Source organism: Hyperolius riggenbachi, chromosome 5, assembly GCF_040937935.1.
Source record: "Hyperolius riggenbachi isolate aHypRig1 chromosome 5, aHypRig1.pri, whole genome shotgun sequence".
NCBI lineage: Eukaryota > Metazoa > Chordata > Amphibia > Anura > Hyperoliidae > Hyperolius > Hyperolius riggenbachi.
This window is the reverse complement of record NC_090650.1, coordinates 101,044,298-101,067,185: the sequence shown is the minus strand read 5'-3', so window position 1 is coordinate 101,067,185 and position 22,888 is coordinate 101,044,298. Positions and strand designations below refer to the sequence as shown.

Below are 22,888 nucleotides of genomic sequence, written 5' to 3'. Positions count from 1 at the left end.
CCGGATCTTATTTTAGAAAACCAGGTGGGATTTGTTAAACAACGAAGTGCAGTTACTAATGTCAGGAAAACACTGGCTGCACTTGAATATTATAGTCAGTGATAAAGGATAGCGCTCTGTAGTAAAGTCTATATTGTTGATACACGAAGAAACATCAATGGTATAGGTGGAGCATGGGACACACACTCCCCCCTATGTGGATAGACTCACCAAATGGTGCGGCCTAGAGGGCCCGACAACGCCTCAGGGGTATTGGCCACCCCTCAGCCACACTGGCAACAGCTGCTGGGCACTTGAGAACCACTCCCGATAGTAGGCCTTCAACTGTCAGTAGTCACGCCACATAAATTATCCTCCAGAGAAAGAAGAGAACACGCCTCACATAGCGTAAAAATATCGGGGTCAGCACCCACGTTTATTAAAAAATGATCAAAGGGTCAGTAAAAACAATAAGAGGGTAGCGGATGCGGCTAAAGTGTATGGAGCATAAAGCTAAGGCCCATTAGTTAGTATAATAGCGCTCAATCGCGCTGCCTACAACCAAACACCGCCGCTCAGTCCTCGGATACCGTGCGTCACCGCGTCCGGTGACGTCACACGTTGCGCCGCTCCGTAGCTCCGCCCTACGCGTTTCGTTGCTATGCAACTCATCAGGGGCTACGGAGCGCCGGTAGTCGGCGTCTTAAATAACAGTCAGTGCTGCAATGAACGCTGCGTTACAAGCAATTACTAGCCATATGTCCATACACAGTGTCACACCACCAGGTAACATATGTCATAATCAGCACATAACTTTGGACAATATACGATAAATGAAGTACAAAGATAGTAAAAATTAATAAGAATTAAAACCAAGAAGAAAATACCTTAGTATTAAACAATGATGCAATTACAGCAGTGTGTAAGGAAATTCACATGCACTGCAATGCATAAGTCTCCACTAGATGTCTCTGTTTATCCCCTTATGTTAAATACACATTCAATCAAGGGTATATCCCAACAGATACCTCAGGCAAGGATTAAAAACTGCAAGGACAGTAAACATTTTGTCGTATCCAAGTATATCGCACAAAAAGATTAAAAACCAGTGTGATCAATAAGCATGTCCACAGCAAATTCAGATACACTAAAATCAATCACGCGCCCTACCTTCATATATAGACGGGCTAGGAACCTCAAGGATTACCTAGCGCCCAGTTGTGTTGACCCGCCCAGGGTACCTACTAACCCTTGGCAGAAGGCAGGTTTTTATCCATGCAGGGATTGTAGGGCTTGTAATGAGGGGCTCACATATAGAACCACTGAGATAGTTTCAACTAATTATGGTACCACCTTTAAAATAAGGGATTTTATTACGTGTAAAACTACCTATGCAGTATATTTGCTGACATGTGAATGTGGCCTGCAGTACCTTGGTAGGACCACAAGGGCCCTCCACAAAAGATGGGGTGAACATATTTATAAAATTAACAAAAGTCATCAGAACCATAGTGTCCCCAGGCACTTCTCTGACCATCATGGCTCCTGTATACGAGGTCTCAGGGTGTGTGGGGTTCAGAAGGTCAGGACGAACTGGAGGGGCTGCAATAAGACACGTGCTGTTTCTCAACTTGAAACACAGTGGATCCATAAGACAGGTACATTGCAGCCAGCTGGTTTGAACATAGATATTGACCTTAACTGTTTTATCAATAATAGCTGAACTCTGGGGATTGATTTTAGTGTATCTGAATTTGCTGTGGACATGCTTATTGATCACACTGGTTTTTAATCTTTTTGTGCGATATACTTGGATACGACAAAATGTTTACTGTCCTTGCAGTTTTTAATCCTTGCCTGAGGTATCTGTTGGGATATACCCTTGATTGAATGTGTATTTAACATAAGGGGATAAACAGAGACATCTAGTGGAGACTTATGCATTGCAGTGCATGTGAATTTCCTTACACACTGCTGTAATTGCATCATTGTTTAATACTAAGGTATTTTCTTCTTGGTTTTAATTCTTATTAATTTTTACTATCTTTGTACTTCATTTATCGTATATTGTCCAAAGTTATGTGCTGATTATGACATATGTTACCTGGTGGTGTGACACTGTGTATGGACATATGGCTAGTAATTGCTTGTAACGCAGCGTTCATTGCAGCACTGACTGTTATTTAAGACGCCGACTACCGGCGCTCCGTAGCCCCTGATGAGTTGCATAGCAACGAAACGCGTAGGGCGGAGCTACGGAGCGGCGCAACGTGTGACGTCACCGGACGCGGTGACGCACGGTATCCGAGGACTGAGCGGCGGTGTTTGGTTGTAGGCAGCGCGATTGAGCGCTATTATACTAACTAATGGGCCTTAGCTTTATGCTCCATACACTTTAGCCGCATCCGCTACCCTCTTATTGTTTTTACTGACCCTTTGATCATTTTTTAATAAACGTGGGTGCTGACCCCGATATTTTTACGCTATGTGAGGCGTGTTCTCTTCTTTCTCTGGAGGATAATTTATGTGGCGTGACTACTGACAGTTGAAGGCCTACTATCGGGAGTGGTTCTCAAGTGCCCAGCAGCTGTTGCCAGTGTGGCTGAGGGGTGGCCAATACCCCTGAGGCGTTGTCGGGCCCTCTAGGCCGCACCATTTGGTGAGTCTATCCACATAGGGGGGAGTGTGTGTCCCATGCTCCACCTATACCATTGATGTTTCTTCGTGTATCAACAATATAGACTTTACTACAGAGCGCTATCCTTTATCACTGACTTTTTTGCTTTCTATTTCTACACAAATAGCAGGAAGCGCCCCGCTGTGATACAGTGTTTGGTTTAGTCTGTCCTTTCCTTTTGCTAACTGTTAATTCATCTACTGTGAGCGCTTGTGTATTTTCTGACTTGAATATTATAGACTGCGGGGGAAAGGTACTGGAACGGAGGCCTTCTTGGCGCTAGACGCTGAGAAGGCCTTCGATAGCATTGAATGGCCCTGGTTGTTCTCGGTCCTTCAGGCCTATGGGTTCTCCGGAAATGTTATGACCTATATTCAACTTGTGTATTCTCATCCTGTAGCTCGAATCTCTATTCCGGGGGGCCTGGTTTCCTCCTTTTCTTTGGGAAGGGGCACGAGGCAGGGGTGCCCTTTATCACCATTATTATTCAATTTAGTCTTGGAACCCCTGTTTCTGTGCCCTATCAGATATAATTGAGGGACTGCGGTTTGGGACCCAGGTCCTTCGATCTTCTTTGTTTGCAGATGATTTCCTTTCGTATATATGGCTAATCCAATTAGAGACTTACCAGTGGTCATCCAACATATTAATGAGTTTGATAAAGTCTCAGGCCTGGTTATTAATTACCATAAGAGTGAACTTTTGTTTTTGGATCAAAAGGGAGCCAAGCAAATGGGGTCTGGTTGTCCTATTAGAATAGCCCCTTCTTTCATAACCTACTTGGGGAGCAAGATTCCAAGAGAGGTCAGCCAACTCTATAATTTGAATTTCTCTCCAGTTATTGCTCATATATTTAAAGAATTGCTTGATTGGACATCTTTGCCAATCTCATTGGTAGGAAGAATTCATTTGTTCAAAATGATGAGCTTTGCACGATTATTACACCCAATACAAACCTTACCCCTCTTAATAAAACATATTGATATTAAAAGTGTAGAGACCGCATGTATTCAATTCCTATGGAGTTCCAAAAAGCCGTGCATTGCCCTGGCCAAATTAAAACATCCCCTGACGCATTTGGGTCTCAACTTCCCTGATATTCGTCTATACAATTTGGCTGCTATTTTCAGGCATATTAGAGATTGGCTTGGTAGCACCTCTTATGTAACTAATACTACACTAGATGAAAAACATATAGCACCCTTTTCTTTCCTGGGGGTTTTACACACTAGAGAAAGAGATTTACCATTTTATATCAAGCAAAATATGCTGATAAGAGATAGTCATTTGCTGGAGGGAAGTAAGGAAAAAACTGGAATTACTGGGTCATCTTTCTCCTAGAATGCCTTTTCTGGCTAATCCAGGTTTTTGCCCAGGCCTTCTTCACGGGGTGTACAGTAAATGGGCGGACCAAGGTTTAAAGCATTAACAAGATTTTCTCAATTCGACTCACACAAACACTTCTTTCTTTCAATTAGGTGAAAGATAGGTTTAAATGGCCAGATACATATCACTTTTTTTTTTTATAACCAAGTAAAGTTGTATGTCACTCATATTATAGGCAGAGAAGGGAGATTATCCTCTAATAACATATTTGAGGACCTATTAAACAACCTCCCCAAGAACAGCGCTCCTTATCATGGATCTATGCGATTATTAGGGAGTCAGCCAAGATTTTTAGAAAACATACAATCCATATGAGGAAATGGGCTGAGAAATTGTCAATCCCTATGGAAAAATTTGATGAAGTGACTCAAAATAGTTGGATGGCAGTCAGGAAAGCTATTCAGAGTGAAATCTGGAGAGAATTTTTTTTAAAACTATACATAGGGCCTATATTCCGATTAAAGGTGATGGAGATGTAAGTGGGAAAACATTGTTATGCCCCAAGTGCAAAAGTGATCTTCCGGATTTAAATCATCACCCGTGGGACTGTAGTGAGATAAAATCAGTATGGGAGAATTCATTAAGGGAAATTAACAGGGTTACTGGCTATAAACGAGACTTAGATCTTTTGTTTTGTATATTCCATTCTCCAGATCTCCAAGACAAACAAGATGCCCCTCCTATTACAAAATTTGAACATTTATTTCTCCTTGCTACTCAGAAAACAATAATGACGCACTGGATACGGCCAGATCCCCCTCCAAAATCTTTGACATTTGATCTAGTGAATCAGATAATGCAAATGGAGCAGCTAAACCTAGAAAAAGAAAAAAGAAACTAAGGCTAAAAATGCCAAATTTTTTAAAACATGGCATACCTATGTAGAAAAAACCTTTACGGATGGCCAGATTCTTCACTTGATGGGGCCTTTGAGAATACAACCTGGTATTTGATGGGTAAAGGTGTGGGCACTTTGGGAAGATTGGAGATCTGAGTATGATAAATTGGGCTGGGTTGGGGGGGGATCCTTGCTAGTTAGGGTGGGATGTGCAGAAGGTTGTTTGTTGTGTTCTTTTTCTAGGTTTTGTTTTTCTTTTCTTTTCCTTCATTTATTTCTTTTCAGTCAGCAAGAGAACCCTTGATTGTCTATTCATAAGGGATTTAACTCATTGTCAATGACTTTGTTGAGCATTTTTTTATATTTTTGGGGAAACTAAGGAATTGTGATGTGGGTTTGGGGTGGAATAAGAACCTTGATGGATTCTGCCTTTTATGCATGTGACCGTTGCTCATTGGTATTATTTCTGAAATGACAAAGAATCAATAACAAGGGTTGCTCTGCTAATCTATATGTCTATAGTTACTCTAGATATATATCTGTAAAGAGACTTGTATGCACGTGGATCATCTCTTCAATTCTTAATATGTCTGTTAAATTATTTTTGCGTGCATCAATAAAAATTATTTAAAAAAAAAAAAAAAAAAAAAAAAAAAAAGGTTCTAAAATATGGACCCACTGGTTATCCATGTTTAAAATTGACATGTAGCTGTGCTAAAATGCTCTGAGTTTTTTTTTCTGATTTCTGATGTGCAAGTACCGCATTGCTAGATTCTAATGGCTAACAGACAGATCTGACCACACGTTTTCCAGGTGGGGACACAAGCTGTAAGGATCCAAAAATAGATATCCTAACCGCTTTCCCCACTAACAAACTATAATATTGTTCAGCTTTACTGAAGCTTCACTGAGTACGATTGTGAAATGGCTATGCTGGGTTACCAGAGTAGTTATGTAGTTATCTGGTATGGCATACTTTTCTGCTGAGAAAGATCATATAGGATAAGTTTAGTTAAATAATCATTAAGAAACTTCAGAATTATTTGTAAGAAAAATCTATAGGTACAGAACTGAGGGCCTGCAGACCTGGGTTTGATTTATTCCAGGCCTGAACCCGCTTAATTAATATTGAGTACAAAAAAGACATGGGGAGCTGTGTAGTACTAATTACATGATATTTCCAGCCATGCAACTCATTTGCCTTACAGTAAAAGCTAACAGTAGCCTTTCTTCCTGTAATTTATTGTTCCCCTTGGGCCATCTCCCAGCTAAACGAACACATACCTCCTTTCTTTGGCAGCCGCTGCTAAATAACTCCATCAGTACCAGTGAAGAAAGAATCACAAACTAAGTCGCTGCTCTGGCATGGGAAATCCTGTGCAGAGAACTGCGGCTATGGCTCTCCAAACCTCTTAATGTTTAATATGGTAAATGTATTACAAACAACAAAAAATTACAAGATATCCTACACTGCACCAGGAACAATGTGTATGCTGTAGACATTTCCAATGCTGTTACATTGCCATCGTAAAAAAATAACACAAGTACCGCTGCATTCTTGTTGGTTTAGGGTTATTTTAGTTACTGCCTTCATAGACTAACAATATTCCTGAGACAAGCCTCAATGTAAACCATCCTTTGTACTCATAAGATTTAACCGAGAATAAAATCTAAGGATTGGAAGTGGTGCATTAAAACCAGTTTACAGACTGAAATGAAAGAGGTGGATAGAAAAGAAAAACAACAAAGTTAGAAAAGCAACAGTAAAAAGAAATTACTGCAGGAAAGAAAAAAAAACCATGACATTCCTGTTAAAAGAAGCTTGCAAAATTTAAATGGAATTTAATGATAACGCTTAGAAGAAGAATACCAGGATATGGCAAATAATAGAAAGCAGCTCGTTACATATTATTACTTTCAATGTAATCTGCTTTGAAGAATTGTAGAAAAACAAAAATAAACAAAAAATAAAAAAGCGCTTTCTGCAACTGTAAAGTAAGCACATTATAGATTTAGAAAAAGACTGTTCAATGTTATTCCTATTTGATTCCCGATCCGATGAAACTTTGAGGATATCCTTTAACCAATACTGTGTACATGTTTTACAAACGGCTGAATTCTATCCTAAAATTTGTTTTTTCTTAGCTTTAGATACGTTAAAAAAGAATTGTTGCAAAAAAAAAAAATAAAATAACTTTTTAATACTTTGTAAAATCTAAGAAATTGCGAGGCATTTGCAACTATTTTCTGCAGGATATAACAGTCCTTACCAGTTTAAAACAGTGTCTGGGTACTCTAAAGTGTACCTGAAGGAGAAAGCCTTGTCCCTACAGCAGGTACGTCAAACCGGTCCTACAAGGGCCGAGATCCTCACACATTTTTGATGCAGCTCAAATTAATTGATGGGTCTGAATCAGGAAAGGTGTGGTCCATCAGGTAGAACATATTCCTGTCTTCCTCTGTCCATCTTAAACACTGGCATGGATCTGGCCCTCCAGGCCTGGAGTTTGACACATATGCCCTACAGAGTACTAACCTCAGGAGGGGAAAGCCTCGGGTTCCTAAAGAGGCTTTACCTGTTGTCCTCCGCAGCGCTGGGACCCCTGAAATAGAGCTCGACAGCTCACATGCAGAGCAGGGAACCACTGACCTTTCTTGGGAAAAAGCCGGGCCCGTGCTACTGCGCAAAGCCGACTGTGCAGTACTACGTACTTCGCTTTTTCTGCTGGAGCCCAAGCAGGATGGTGCTACTGCGCAGGGATGCCACTCTTTGGGGATCCCAGCACTGGAGCAGCTTGACCTAGGAGACGGGGAAAGCCTCTTTATAATTCAGAGGCTTCCCCCGACTGAGGTAATTAAGTATCAATAACGCAGCATTGCAAACCTCGCAGGTCTGCTTTAAGTTGAAACATAACTTAATCTATACAACCTTGGGCATATATAAACACAGTTTATACAGTATACACCACCTCTATGTGCCTGCTAACTATTCCCCACCCGTTAGCCTAGAGACTGGCATCCAGGATAAGCAGTAAGTCAGGAAGGAGGGATGGCTGGCTAATGATAAGAAGGAACATGCCTTCCCAGTTGCCTATCCAAAGATACTGTAAACACAGGAGGGGGCGTGTCACAGACTGACTGGGAGTGACAAAGAAGTGGTAGGTCACTCTGGTAATGAGAATTGATAAATTATTACAGGTATTTTTTATTTTTAGTCTGAACTGTGCAAAAACTACAAGATTTTTACAAAAGTATATACATAATCTAAAATAATGTTCTATTAAATGAATACTAAAAAAAAAAAAAAAAAAAAAAACTACATGAACTGAGGATTTACGTTAGGAGTAATGGCAGATAAAGACCCTTTTTGCTGTATATCATACTTGGAATTAAGAATTAGATTTTAATCAGTGGTGCAGATTAGGGATGGACGATAAGATGGAAAGAATTCCTGAGGTGATGCAATTTTTTATGCTAATTTCTATGGAAAATGTATGCAGCTTGAAAAACGAACGAATGTGGGATTTGATTGGTCTATTTTCAAGCTGGATAAAAAAAATAGCACACAACCTCCATCACATTAGAATTGTTTCCATCTAAGCATCCCTAGTGCAGGCGTGTCAGGTCCTGCTCAGCTGACAGTTGAGAATCCTGATATCGCTTTCCTGAGTATATTCTCTGTATACCCTTATTTATAACAAATATTTAACTATTCATCACCACATTATAGATTAAAGACACAAAATAGTTTACAAATTCATTCTAACAAAATATTAGGTCCAGCCTTACCTTAAAGATGCCAACCCAGTCTTTGGGGTTTGGATGGATATTCTGGGTCAGGGTGTAGTGGCATTCCAGAGGAGCACTCGGAAGGTAGCTCTTAGCCACATTTTGAAAGATCACATGTGCAAAGTTGGATGTCTGCAGAGTGCTGTTTGGAGATGGAAGATCTTGCAAGGCGGACATTTCTAACCTGCAATTAAAGGAACTCTATCAAACCATGCGTTCTAAAATGACAAAATACAAATAATGTCTAAGTAGCTGTGTAAACATTTTCCTACTTTTCAAGTTAAATATCAGAGGCAAAAGCTTTAATTTATTGTGTGTAGATTTTAGTTACGTTTGGAATGTCTCATTTGCAGAGGTATGAATCTGTATGAATCTCTGCAGTCTGACATGCTAAGAACAGTGTAATATTGAAGCAGATTACCCGACAGGCTCACACACACACACACACACACACACACACACACACACACACACTTATGTTGCATATAAGATACATTTCCACTGCTCTCTGTGAGAGAAAAAACTTTGCCCGTCTCTGCCTGAGCTCTCTGCACACAGAGCTAATGATGCATTGTGAAAGGAATCCCCCCTCCTAGCAGACCACCGTCAGAAAACTGTGAAATGGATTAGATAACAGTAAACAGAGAGATAGGGATTCAGATATATAGAGATATATATATATATATATATATATATATATATATATATATATATATATATATATATATATATATATATATATATATATATATATATATATATATATATATATATATATATATATATACACATACATACATACATACATACATACATACATACATACATACATACATACATACATACATACATACATACATACATACATATATATATATATATATATATATATATATATATATATATATACACCAATACTTAGCAGCACTTCCCAAACATTTCCTATCTCAATTGAAAAAAAAAAAAAAAAAAAACCTCAATCAAAAGTGTCCCTTTAAAGGGATACTGTAGGGGGGTCAGGGGAAAATGAGTTGAACTTACCTGGGGTTTCTAACGGTCCCCCGCAGACATCCTGTGTTGGCGCAGCCACTCACCGATGCTCCGGCCCCGCCTCCGGTTCACTTCTGGAATTTCAGACTTTAAAGTCTGAAAACCACTGCGCCTGCGTTGCCGTGTCCTCGATCCCGCTGATGTCATCAAGAGCGCACAGCGCAGGCCCAGTATGGTCTGTGTCTGCACAGTACACTCCTGGTGACATCAGCGGGAGTGAGGACATGGCAACGCAGGCGCAGTGGTTTTCTGACTTTAAAGTCAGAAATTCCAGAAGTGAACTGGAGGCGGGGCCGGAGCATCGGTGAGTGGCTGCGCCAACACAGGATGTCTGCAGGGGACCATTAGAAGCCCCGGGTAAGTTCAGCTCATTTTCCCCCGACCCCCCTACAGTATCCCTTTAAAGGCGGGTACACACGCCTGATTCCTGCAAACGACAGGTCGTCAGACCCGCCCACGGGGTGGCTATTCTGCCGACAGTTGGACAGTGTTTACAGTTTGTTGGCAGGCTGATAAGGCTGGTTTTGACTGATCCGCGCGACGGATGGGTCAAAACCAGCCTCATCAGCCTGCCGACAGACTGTACACACTGGCAAACGGTCGGCAGAACGGCCGCCCCGCGGGCAGGTCTTACAACCCGTCGTTTGCAGGAATCAGGCGTGTGTACGCACCTTTATGCATATTGTTAAAACAGACACACAGTTCACCCAAAAAAAAAAAAAAATCAATATTGTCGGCACAAAACTTATACCATATACCAGAATACCATGCCACAACAGGTACACCTAAGTACACAGGCCCATGTGCAATTCATTTTTTTCTCCTGTGTTTTCTCCTGGGTGATATTTTCAAACTTGTCAATAAAATGTCTTTTCAACCACCAGCAAGCAAAAAAAATACTCAAAATAATTTTGATAGTACTTTATCAATTGTAAAATACTTAAAACTTCACTTAGGAGATAACTCAGGAGAAAAAAAAGTGAATGGAATATGGGCCAAAATCTTAGGAAGAATAAAAAAAGGGAGAAACCAACCACCAGGAAGGTCATACATGGAAAACGCAACTGATTTAACCCTCCTGGCGGTTCATTAATTCTGCCAAATAGGCAGAAATACATTTTTTTTAAAAATTTTCTTTTGTTTGTTTTATGTAAAGCTACCAGAGTGGTAGCTACATGAAACAACACTAGAGGGCGCATGTGTCCCTCTAGTGCGATCGCTGCCAGCATCAATAGCAAACAGGGGAAAGCGTGTATAACGCGATCCTGTTTGGCTTTTTCTGTCGCCATGGCGACGATCGGAATGACGTCAGACGCCTCCGATCCAGCCCTTAGCGCTGCCTGGAAGTCATTGGTTCAGGCAGCGCAGGGCTCTGGCGGGGGGGGCCCTCTTCCGGCGCTGCGTGCGGACGATCAAGCTGTACGCGCGGCTAGCAGAGTGCTAGCTGCACGTACAGCACTTTAAATAAGGCAAATCGCCCCACCAGGGGATGAGATATCCTCTGCAGCGGCTTACCCCGAGCTCAGCTCGGGGTTACCTCTAAGAGGGTTAAACCAACATTTTAAAATCCAAAATTAGGCCAACTTTTAGGCCCCTTTTCCACAGACAGATAAACTGTGCACTTGTCAGGCAGTTCAGCCATCCAGCTTCTGGCCACTACTGATAGTCATGTCTAGGAAAACTCATGGAGAAGCATGTTATTAGTTTGGTCAGGTGATAGTCATGCAAGTCTCTGATTTGCTAGTCATGATCCTGTGCTAAAACAGGATTTAATCACAACAAATCAGAGATTTGCAAATCTATCAGCTGATCAAACAAATCACATGCTTCTCCATGATTTCTCCTTAACAGGACCATCACTATTGGCAATAAGCACCTTCCGACTGCAACTTTATGCAGCTTAATGGCAGTCTTTGCAACAACAACGTGTGTCACATGTTAATGCGCAGTGGTGTTACCTGGTGGAAAAGAACTTGGCTTTTCATGTCTGAGCAGGGTTAGGCTTAGATGTGACTGCCCATGCAAAACGCTAGCAAGAACCCCACCACAGCAGCTGACAGGCGATTAATTCAGCCTCAGAAATGTGTTCAAAAAACAACATTTTCATTTAACTACTGTGTTTAGTACACAAATAGGAAAAGCCCAGGGTTCCTTATAAATGACAGCTCCCACCTAACCTGTAACTGTTATCAGCAGAGCTGGCTCTAAAATACAACATGTTGGCAACTGCACTGGAGACACTAAAATTCGGCATTCCATATTAATATATACACATTGTATTTGGTTTATAGCTTAAACATGTTTTTAACCCATGTTGGTAACCGATAAAATATTACTCAAAGCTTTCTATTTGGTAGTCCACCTGCACCTCTATCATGTTTTACAAAGGTGTCCCTTTGCTGTTGCAGTAAACAAATCTCTAAGGTGTTGCCTGTTAGGACCCCTTCCGATCCCCTTGGGCACCATCACTGGGACAGGCTGCACAGACGCGATTTAGAGGTGTAGCTGACAACACGTACTGTTGCTGTGTGAAAGGGTGGAGGGACATCATGCGGCGGGTAGGGGAGCGGCGTGCAGAAAGGAATGACTTACGCTTCACAGGTCGTTCATCAGGCGCCTCTCTATACACACCCGGTTATCCGCTGAGTCGGTTGTTATCGGCCACCCCAGCCAACTTAAGTCAAGTGTGTGTATGAGTCCTTGATTCTACAGACCTAATTAATAACTAGACCCTATTGTTTTTTTGTGTAGCAAATACCTAAAAACTAGAGCCTGTGGTTTTCCTAAGGCTGTGTTCCCACTTGAGCTGAGAATGGACATTTTTAGTCCGCTCTCCCCTCATTGCAAAACTGACAGTGAACGGCTCCTATTTTATGTATAGGAGCTGTGCACACTTGTCAGCCTGCAAGGGATCCATAGGATCAGTCACGTAAGCGGGCTGTACTTCTGTGTCATCTGTGATAATCCTGGGGATATAGCCAATATAGGTAATGCATCTGCCCCAGGCCAGCTCCAGACCACAGCAGACTATAGGAGAAGACAATACCCTGTCTGCTCCCGCTGGGCACACGTCATCCGGGGAAGATGGTCCTGCATTACTCGATGGCTACCTGAGTTAGCCAAAAGACAGAACCCTCTCTGATCGAAACCTGATCAAAGAGGGATCTATTACTGCCACACACTGCAAAAAGATTTTAATAGATTTCAGCATGAAATCTATTAAAAATCTGTTGGCCCGCTGCTATCCCTTTGTTCCCCAGGTCTCCCACAAGCTATAGTACTACCACAGGGCCCATGCTGAAAGCAAGCAGCAGAGTGCACTCACCACTCACCTGTCCTTCCGCCTTTATCTTCTCTGTGACCTGGCAGCATGTATGTAATGATGAGCCAAGGCATCACAGAGAAGAGGCATCAGAAAGGTGAAGACAGATTGGCACAGACTTTGAGAAAGCGCACTGGCTGGACAGGTGAATGGTGGCGAGTGTGCTCCACTGCCACTACTCTGCAGGAGCACCTTCAATTGGGGGGAGGGGTTGAAGTCTTGGGGGGCCCGTCACCAGTCAATAACATAACTCTGTGCCCCCTTTTCAAGCAAGATCGTTCTTTGTACACAATCATTTTGATCATTTTGGACCACCACACATTTCAATGCCCACAAAGCACTCCCTACATACCAGGATCTGAAGCATTTAGGCAGGGAACACACTTGACTGTTTTCGTGCACGTTTTCTGCACAGAGAACTCATGTTAATCAATGGGCTAGTTCACACCTAATATGTTGTTCACACGCAGAAAAAAAAAAATGACATTCTGCATGATTACGCTGCACATTGTGGGTACCCGGAGTCGAAGTTGGCGATTTCATAAAATCAGAGTGGAGTCGTCGGGGCCATTTTGGGTACCCGGAGTTGGAGTCAGAGTCGGTGGTTTCATCATAAACTGAGGAGTTGGAGATGGAGTTGGAGTCGGAAGATTTTTGTACCGACTCCACAGCCCTGGGAGCTACATGCCAGAACCCATATCAAATGGGGCTCCAATAACTTCTATTATTTACACAATTAGCTGAGGCATTATAACTTCTCTTCATTAGGGAAGTTAGCAGGTTTTATTTTATTTCCCCAAAGGTGCACTTTGTGTCCTGTACTGTACCTCATAATGCCTCATCAATTATATCCGGCTTTAGATTAAATATTAACAGTGTAAGGGAGGAGGCGGAGGAGAGGAAGTAGATTCAGAAGTCAAAATTCTGCCAGTTTATTACTGTCTGTATCTAGCCTAGACACAAATATAATGCAGTGTTCTCCCCAGGCTCTTTTACCCGGGTGCTTCACCTGGCTAGTTTTGGTGAGCAACCGGCTGTCATCTGCTCACCTCCTGCTATGCTATAAGCACAGTTGCTCACAGAAGCACCGGTCCTGCATTCTATTATCTCGCCCCACTGGGCTACTTTTTCATGCCACCCGACTACTATTTCAAGCCACCCAGCTGGGAAAAATTTCTGTGGAGGATACTGTAATGGATTTTAAAATTAAAGGAGAGAGCATTTCAGATACCTGCATAGTATTGAGTTCTGCATAGGTTTATTTATTTGACCGTATTAAATGAATGGCTAGAATTATTATCTATATAACTCGGACAACTTCCAAAGCACTTTACAGAGTTCATAGTCATGTTACTAACTGTCCCTCAGAAAGGCTCACAATCTAATCCATATCATATATCAACAGGTCTATTGGAGTCTGAGTGAAGCCAATTAATGTATGATTTGGGGAGATGGAAGGAAACTGGAGTGCCCAGCGGAAACCCACAGAGACACGTGGAAAACATACAAACTCCTTGCAGATAGAGTGCCCTGGCTGGTATTCGAACCCAGGAGCCAGCACTGCAAAAGCCAGAGTGCTATGCACTACACCACCATGCTGATCGGTATAAGGACACAAACAGCAATGACATGCTGACAGAGATTTTAACCCTTCCCATTTTGTCATATATTTTGTTTTTGCTGCCTGTGTCACAGGGGGTTTCATTCACTGTCTGTGAGGGAATTTTTTACCAACGGAAATCGATGAAACTGAAAGCATTGTTCATGGGGGGAAAATATAGCATTCCATTTTAAGTGCTCAGCATACATTTCTATGTAGTGTTGATGCTCTGGCAGGCAGGGTCATACAGATAAGCTTTCTTTTTCTTATCTTGCTCCAAAAGGTCTGGTAATTCCTACCTCAGTCATTCTGCTACGAGCACAATTTCATTTTCTGTCCACTGTTCTACTAATACTAGGTACAGACAACAATACTTATCCATTGTGCACAGTTCAGAATTATAGAAGAGTATAGCGCTAGATCAAAAAAAGAAAAAAAAACACCACAACTTCGTGACACCATAAAAATAAATGCAAGCAAATGCAAAATGAAAATCTATAAAGTAGTGGTGATGATTAAACTAGGCAGGGGGAACACTTCTTTAAATTGTGCGCATTGATACATGATACACAAAAGCACAATTTCATATTTTATTGAAGGTTTATCAATGTTTTTTTCTCATGCTAACCAATTAGGCTTGCAAATGTTCACATTATCCCATATGTGATATAATTTTGCACTCACACTGTACCTGTCTGTCATTTTTACACCACCAGGGAAATTTTAGCATTTTTGTGTGAACAAGTCAACAACACAAACAAATTTAATATGCTTCGAATTAAAGCAATGGGAACTAGGCATCCATTAAAGGAAACCTAAACTGAGAAGGATATGGATTTTTCCTTTTAAAATAATACCAGTTGCCTGACTCTCCTGCTGATTCTGTGTATTTAGTACTTTCAGACACAGCCCCTCAACAAGCATACAGATCAGGTGCTCTGACTGAAGTCAGACTGGATTAGCTGTATGCTTGTTTCAGGTGTGTGATTCAGCCATTACTGCAGCCAAAGAGATCAGCAGGACTGACAAGCAACTGGTATTGTTTAAAAGGAAACATCCATATTCCTCTAAGTTAAGGTTCCCTTTGACCCCCTTGGCAGTATGATTCTTTCTGGATTTTAGGGTCTAAAAGCAGTACATTTTTTTTGCACCCTTTCAGACCTGAAAAACCTGGAAAAAAATTGTGCTGCTAGGGAGATCTGTAGCAGTTCAAACCTCACTCACCTTCCAGGGATCCAGCGCTGCAGTTTTCCCTCCGTCCTCCGGGTGGCGCTGTAACTCTGTAGTGAGATTGCCGGCTGTTGTCATGACGACAGACGGCGACCTCACCAGGGGGAAGCAGAGCCTCAAAGGAAAGGAATAAGTATGGCGGCCGACGTCGGGATCCCCCGGGAGGTGAGTGATAAACGCCCGCTGCACCCATTGCTCTGCATAGACCTCCGGTGGCTACCACAAGTTCAGCTCGGGGTTACCAATCCTGGCATGTTTTTTTACACCTTGAGCTGTACTCGTGATTACTGCTAAGGAAGTGAATAATTTTTCTGTAGTTATCGGTGTGCAATACAAGATGTTGGAGGCATAATCCTCATTTGCTGTTTGCTCAGAAACCCAATATGACCCCTTACCTATGATGCCTTATGTTCACAGTGGTGCATGGCGATATCTTAAAGGACTTCCGAGGTTAATAAATAAAACGCAGCTTTACTTACCTGAGGCTTCTTCCAACCCCGAGAAATCATTTGTGTCCCTCGCCACAGCTCCAATCTTCTCCTGGGTCGTGCTGGCAGCCTCTGAGGGATCACAGACATCCGGCGAGTCGGCATCTTTAGGTGCAGTACGCTTACGTTGACTTGGGCACACTCATGCGCAGAAGATGCCGACTCATCGGGGGTGAACGATCCTTCAGAGGCTGCCAGCGGGACCAAGGAAAATATCGGAGCTGCGGTGATGGACAATTGATTTCTAGGGGTTGAAAGACGTCTCAGGTAAGTAAAGCTAAATTTATGTATTCACCTCAGAAGTCCTTTAACGCAGAAAGGTGCACTGCAATAGGAAGTTTATGCAATGCAGTCCTTTGGGATCACAAGCACTACAGTATTCCAACACATAATGCCTGTGTTAACAGAGGCAATGAAAACATACTTCATTGACTGTGTGCTTCACTCTATGCAACCTTTAGGTTGCATAACATATAGTTTAGACTTTCTCATTGCATTGCATTTCTGTTTGTACAGGGAATGCACCACAGCTTACACTGTAAACATAGCCTTAACCACTTCAGGACCACAGGCTTACACCCCCTAGTGACCAGGCTATTTTTCACACCACAGGCTATGCAGCTTTGTCAGGTTGCTGCAAAGCCGTACAACTAAGCACACAAATGAGTCTTGCCTCCTTTTCTTGTCCTTAACAGGACATTCTTGTGGAGGTCTCTGATCGTTGCTGCGATACTTTGTTTTTGTTTTGTTTTTCAGGCTTACAGTGCCCGATTTTCCCTGCCCCCTCCTTCTCACCCCCCTGCCCGGTCCTAAATTGAATAGGACGGTGATCCGTTCTCTTCTCAGCCTCTCATAGGCATCAGCCTATGAGAGGGCTTCGATCCCTAGCCTTTCTGAGGGACAGCCGAGTGTCCCTTGTATAGCGCTGCACTAGATAGCAGTGCTGTACGGATGTAAACAAAGGGGATTTCTTTCACCTTTCGTTTATTAATGGCCTGCTAGCCGCAGCTAGCAGTCTGATCATGGAGAGGAGCTCCGTGAATTGGCAGGGAACGATTGCACATGCACACACGCATTCCCTGCTAAACTGCAGCTCCAGGACTTGACGCCAATCTGCGTTAGGCGATCCTGGGGCTGCCACCTTCCAATATGGGGCCCCATCACCTACCCAGATCAATCAAAATGGGAATCTAGCCCCTCAGAAATATTCCAGATAGAATTCTGCAAACACCTCCTCCAGATCCATTGAAGTACCTCAAACAATGCCTGCCGAGCTGAGCTGGGTAGATCTCCACTATTGCTTGAGATACAGAAGAGATTGTTGTCCTACTGGGCCCACTTACAGAGCAGCAGGCCTGACTCACCCCAATACAAAGCCATTCTGCACAATGAAGACCAAGAAAAGCCATGTGCCTTAAAGAAGTGGTGAACTCTCTGCTCCCTGCAAACTCAGATCCACAAGTCCTATCAAGAACCCAGATAAAGCACACCACAGCCAAGAGGATTATGTAGATAAATGGAGGACTGAAACAAAAGTTAACTATATACCAGTGCCTACAGAGAGAATACAAAATAGCCCCATAGCTGGAAAATCTCCAAAACTCTCAAGAGAGGAAATTCCTGAGTGTCTACAGAGTGCTCACAACCTCGAAATTAAGTCTGGGAGACACAGACAGACGAACAAACCCAGGGAGGAGAGACTAAGCCAACACTGTGAACAGAAGACCCTCGAGGATGAGAATCACTTCCTGCTGCACTGCCCCAAATATACCGCAACCAGGGAAACCTTCTTCAAGAAACTGATGGAACCATTTCCAGATTTTCACACAGAGGATGAGAGAAAACACCACAGTCTAAGAAATCCATAGTGACAATCGCTGCACACTACGTCACAGCATGCCACAGACTGAGAGGAGCATAAATGAACTGTATACAACCCCCCCCCCCCCAAGAAAAAAAAATCTGCTGAACTGCTAACACACTGTACCCCTTCCTCACGTCCCCCATTCCCCCTGCTTTGGCAATGCCTGTATTGAAGCTTGGTCATGCCAATAAAGCTATCTTTGATTTAATTTGATGTTCATAAGTACAGTTATGCTTGGAGGCTAGTTCACTTGGAGGGCTGACAGTGGTGGATTCACTGCCTGCCAACCTCTCCCATGTGTAAGCTGGTATTTGCGGGAAACACAATGCCTACACAGCACTGTGGTCAATTATGTAATGTTCAGTCACCCAGCAGCGGTGCAGTTCAGCCAAGTTTCAAATCATTCCATAGACATATTGTATTTGTTGTGCGGTTACTGCGTTCAATAAAACACCAAGTTACTGCTCTAAAGCAAAGCATACACTCTAGTTTATGGACGATCAGGTAAACAATCAATTTAGTTTTGATACAATTCATTTACCTGATCTCCAACATTGCACCAGTAAATAGAAGAAAAAGTGCAAGCATAAATATTGTTTAACATCAAAATATTGATTACAATAACACAGCTCCTAGTCTTCTAATGTCCAATGCAGTACAAAGATGTAAAAATCAATCAATTGGCACTCCCACCCACAGACCCCAACCGGCATCAACTGCATTAAGTCCCATCATTATTTTGATCACAGATGTTCGGTTTGTTAAACTTTACTTAAATGTATCGTTATAAAATCTAATATATGATAATAATAAGGCCTGGTCCACACTTATTTTAAAGCCAAACAGATCCGGTAAAGAGGATCTGGTCTCCACTTCACCGGATCCATAGGCTTGGTCTACACTGGCAAACGGATCTTATCTGATCACCGGTTGATCGGATCCGGTTTCACTTTGTTGCCACTTTGGTCTGCTGAGCGGGTGGGTGGAGGGAGGGTTTCTAACCCAGGCTTCCATCTGTACCACTTGTGTCTCAGTCGCGTCAAGTGACTACCAGGAAGCATGGCAGTCACATGATGCAACATGAGACGCAAGGGGAAGAGATGGAATGCAGGGCTTTAGCTTCAGTTTCCGGTCCACTGAGCTCAGCAGTCCGGAGAATTTGGTACTGTTAGAAAGTCGTGGTCTGTTCAGCGGGACATACGCAATGGATCCATCCGGACGCATGTGAACGGTTCCACAGGTTAACATTGGATCCGTTCGCACCCGTTCCGTTTGTTCATTATCCGTTCCGTTAAGTTACGCTTACGGCCGTTTAACGCTAATGTGAACCAGCACTAAATGTCTAACAGTAGATGCCTTTTAGCAGGTAGTCTCTTCTTTACCCTTTATTGAATGAAACCATAACCATCTCTTACCATCCAATCTGGCACACCAGATGTTTACCGACAGCGCCACCTGACTGCATGGTTCCCCTGCCCTTCCTCCACACAAGTGCCACTTGTCTTTGGCTATGGGACTCCTCTGTACACTGCTAGTACACCACAGTGTCAAAGTATCGATCTCGATCCTGACAGGTGACACCGGGTGTGTACACTCTAATGTAATGAAATATATTAGTATCACATGCTGGGTGTTTCTGCACCTTATAAACTGCTGACTGCGATAGGCTAGAGCCGGATTGCAAATGACCTGACAGTGCAAGACCCACTCTAGAGATCAATTGAGGTCTTTTTAGACTTTGGAGCAGATAGGTTTCCACTATAGGCGTCTATGGGATGGGAAATGCATCCTCTTAATATTGTGCAGCTCAGGACTTTGCGTTTTGGCATGCAATTGATCCAATGGATCTGTTGCATAGTGACATGTGTGATGCATGGGGTCACACTTAGGGGAAATCACAGGGTGTTTTCGCACATGCAGAATAACTCCAGATGTAACAGCCCATGTTAATCAATAAGCTTTGCTGCCTGCACTACTTTTTCGCGTACCGTGTGCAATTCCCACTGTCAACAGTCAGCTGCTCAGGTTTTTTTTACTCCAGTGTGAAACGAACCTTACTGAAAACGCTGGAAAATGTTTCCATGGAAATGTTATGATGGAATACTAATGTCGTATGCTGTAAAGGCGTTTCCAGTCTTTCCATATCGCAAACATTAGCTATGTTGTGCATTATACTCTAGCCATGAGAAGCACATACTTCTCCTCCCAGGTCATAAAAACACAGCTGATATTTTCCAGAACAGGGTCAGGAGCAGATATCAGGGAACTTCTGCACAGACTGTCAACCAATGTGGTTTAAAAAAACTGCTTTGAGTATCAGTTATCTAATATTGGCATGAGGCTTGAAGCAGAATAGCTAACATTCCTCTGGTAAGGGTGTGACTAATGTTCTGATTCTGTCATAATCCAGGACAAGTGAACTTGCTGCTGATTGGATCAAAATATCTTATGTAAGGCTTTGCTTCACAATAATACACTGAAAAGCAAAGTACCTGCAATGCCCATAAACAAGAACAGGTCGGTTTTAATTTTGTAAAATAATAGCTGGATTGTGGTTGCCTGCTGTGATCATCATATACACATTCCTTTCCCCCAGCTTTTCTGAGGCTTGGTTCACACCACAACTCAAAATGAACTTATTTTTGTCAGTTTTGCCAGATTGGGAACGCAGGTCAACAGTTATTAATAGGATCTGTTCTCACATGAACAGTTCCAACAGATCCGCTGCAACTAGGGAAAAGACAAACACATGCATTTCCCATAGAAGCCCAAGTAGAACACAGCCCGACACCGGACTCCAAACAGATCACCAGCGCGGATACTGCACTGTCCAATCCGTCTCACATGTGAGCTGAGTGTAAAACATCTCCCACAGATTGCAGAGTAATACGCATTAATCCTGCACCATGGGCTGTGCTTAGGGTTGCAAAGGTATGAAATTCCACGGTATGATAACCGTAAAAAAAAACACCACGGTATGACGGTATTACGGTATACGGTTTTATACAATTATTTGGACCCGGGGCCCCCCTCTGTAGCCAGTAGTAGGTGGCTGCAGCATAGGTAGCTAGGGCTAGGTGTAGCCAGTAATAGGTGGCCACAGTATTCATAGCCAGGGATAGGTGTAGCCAGTAATAGGTGGCCACAGTATAGGTAGGCAGGGATAGGTGTAGACAGTAGTAGGTGCTCGCAGCATAGGTAGCTAGGGATAGGTGTAGCCGGTAGTAGGTGCTCACAGCAAAGGTAGCTAGGGACAGGTGTAGCCAGTAATAGGTGGCCGCAGTATTCATAGCCAGGGATAGGTGTAGCCAGTAATAGGTGGCCACAGTATAGGTAGGCAGGGATAGGTGTAGACAGTAGTAGGTGCTCGCAGCATAGGTAGCTAGGGATAGGTGTAGCGGTAGTAGGTGCTCACAGCAAAGGTAGCTAGGGACAGGTGTAGCCAGTAATAGGTGGCCGCAGTATTCATAGCCAGAGATAGGTGTAGCCAGTAATAAGTGGCCACAGTATAGGTAGGCAGGGATAGGTGTAGACAGTAATAGGTGCTCGCAGCATAGGTAGCCAGGGATAGGTGTAGCCAGTAATAGGTGGCCGCAGGATTCATAGCCAGGGATAGGTGTAGGCAGTAATAGGTGGCCACAGTATAGGTAGGCAGGGATAGGTGTAGCCAGTAGTAGGTGCTCGCAGCATAGGTAGCTAGGGATAGGTGTAGCCGGTAGTAGGTGCTCGCAGCAAAGCCAAGGATAGGTGTAGCCAGTAGTAGGTGCTCGCAGCAAAGGTAGCCAGGGATAGGTGTAGCCAGTAGTAGGTGCTCGCAGCATAGGTAGCCAGGGATAGGTGTAGCCAGTAGTAGGTGCTCGCAGCATAGGTATCCAGTGATAGGTGTAGCCAGTAGTAGGTGCTCGCAGCATAGGTAGCCAGGGATAGGTGTAGCCAGTAGTAGGTGCTCGCAGCATAGGTAGCCAGTGATAGGTGTAGCCAGTAGTAGGTGCTTGCAGCAAAGGTAGCCAGGGACAAGTGTAGTCAGTAGTAGGTGCACGCAGGATAGGTGTAGCCAGTAGTAGGTGCTTGCAGCAAAGGTAGCCAGGGACAAGTGTAGCCAGTAGTAGGTGCTCGCAGCATATGTAGCCAGGGACAAGAGTAGCCAGTAGTAGGTGCTCGCAGGATAGGTGTAGCCAGTAGTAGGTGCTCGCAGCATCGGTAGCCAGGGACAGGTGTAGCCAGTAGTAGGTGCTCGCAGGATAGGTGTAGCCAGTAGTAGGTGCTCGCAGCATAGGTAGCCAGGGACAGGTGTAGCCAGAAGTAGGTGCTTACAGGATAGGTGTAGCCAGTAGTAGGTGCTCGCAGCATAGGTAGCCAGTGATAGGTGTAGTCAGTTGTAGGTGCTCGCAGCAAAGGTAGTCAGGGACAGGTGTAGCCAGTTGTAGGTGCTCGCATCATAAGTAGCCAGGGATAGGTGTAGCCAGTAGTAGGTGCTCGCAGGAAAGGTAGCAAGGGATAGGTGTAGCCAGTAGTAGGAGGCCGCAGCATAGGTAGCCAGGGATAGGTGTAGCCTGTAGTAGGTGCTCGCAGCATAGGTAGCTAGGGATAGGTGTAGTCAGTGGTAGGTGCTCGCAGCATAAATAGCTAGGGATAGGTGTAGCCAGTAGTAGGTGGCCGCAGCAT

General features: G+C 43.3%; 1 protein-coding gene across 3 annotated transcripts in view; it reads right to left on the bottom strand.

Annotated features, from left to right (window-relative positions):
* TAX1BP1 (Tax1 binding protein 1) overlaps nucleotides 1-22,888 on the bottom strand; it is a 150,303-nt gene that overhangs the window by 117,651 nt on the left and 9,764 nt on the right. For all 3 annotated transcript variants that reach the window (XM_068236056.1, XM_068236057.1, XM_068236058.1), the window contains exon 2: nucleotides 8,670-8,853. In XM_068236056.1, the coding sequence (XP_068092157.1) occupies nucleotides 8,670-8,846 (177 nt within the window). In that variant the 5' untranslated portion in view covers nucleotides 8,847-8,853. The remainder of the gene's footprint in view (nucleotides 1-8,669; nucleotides 8,854-22,888) is intronic.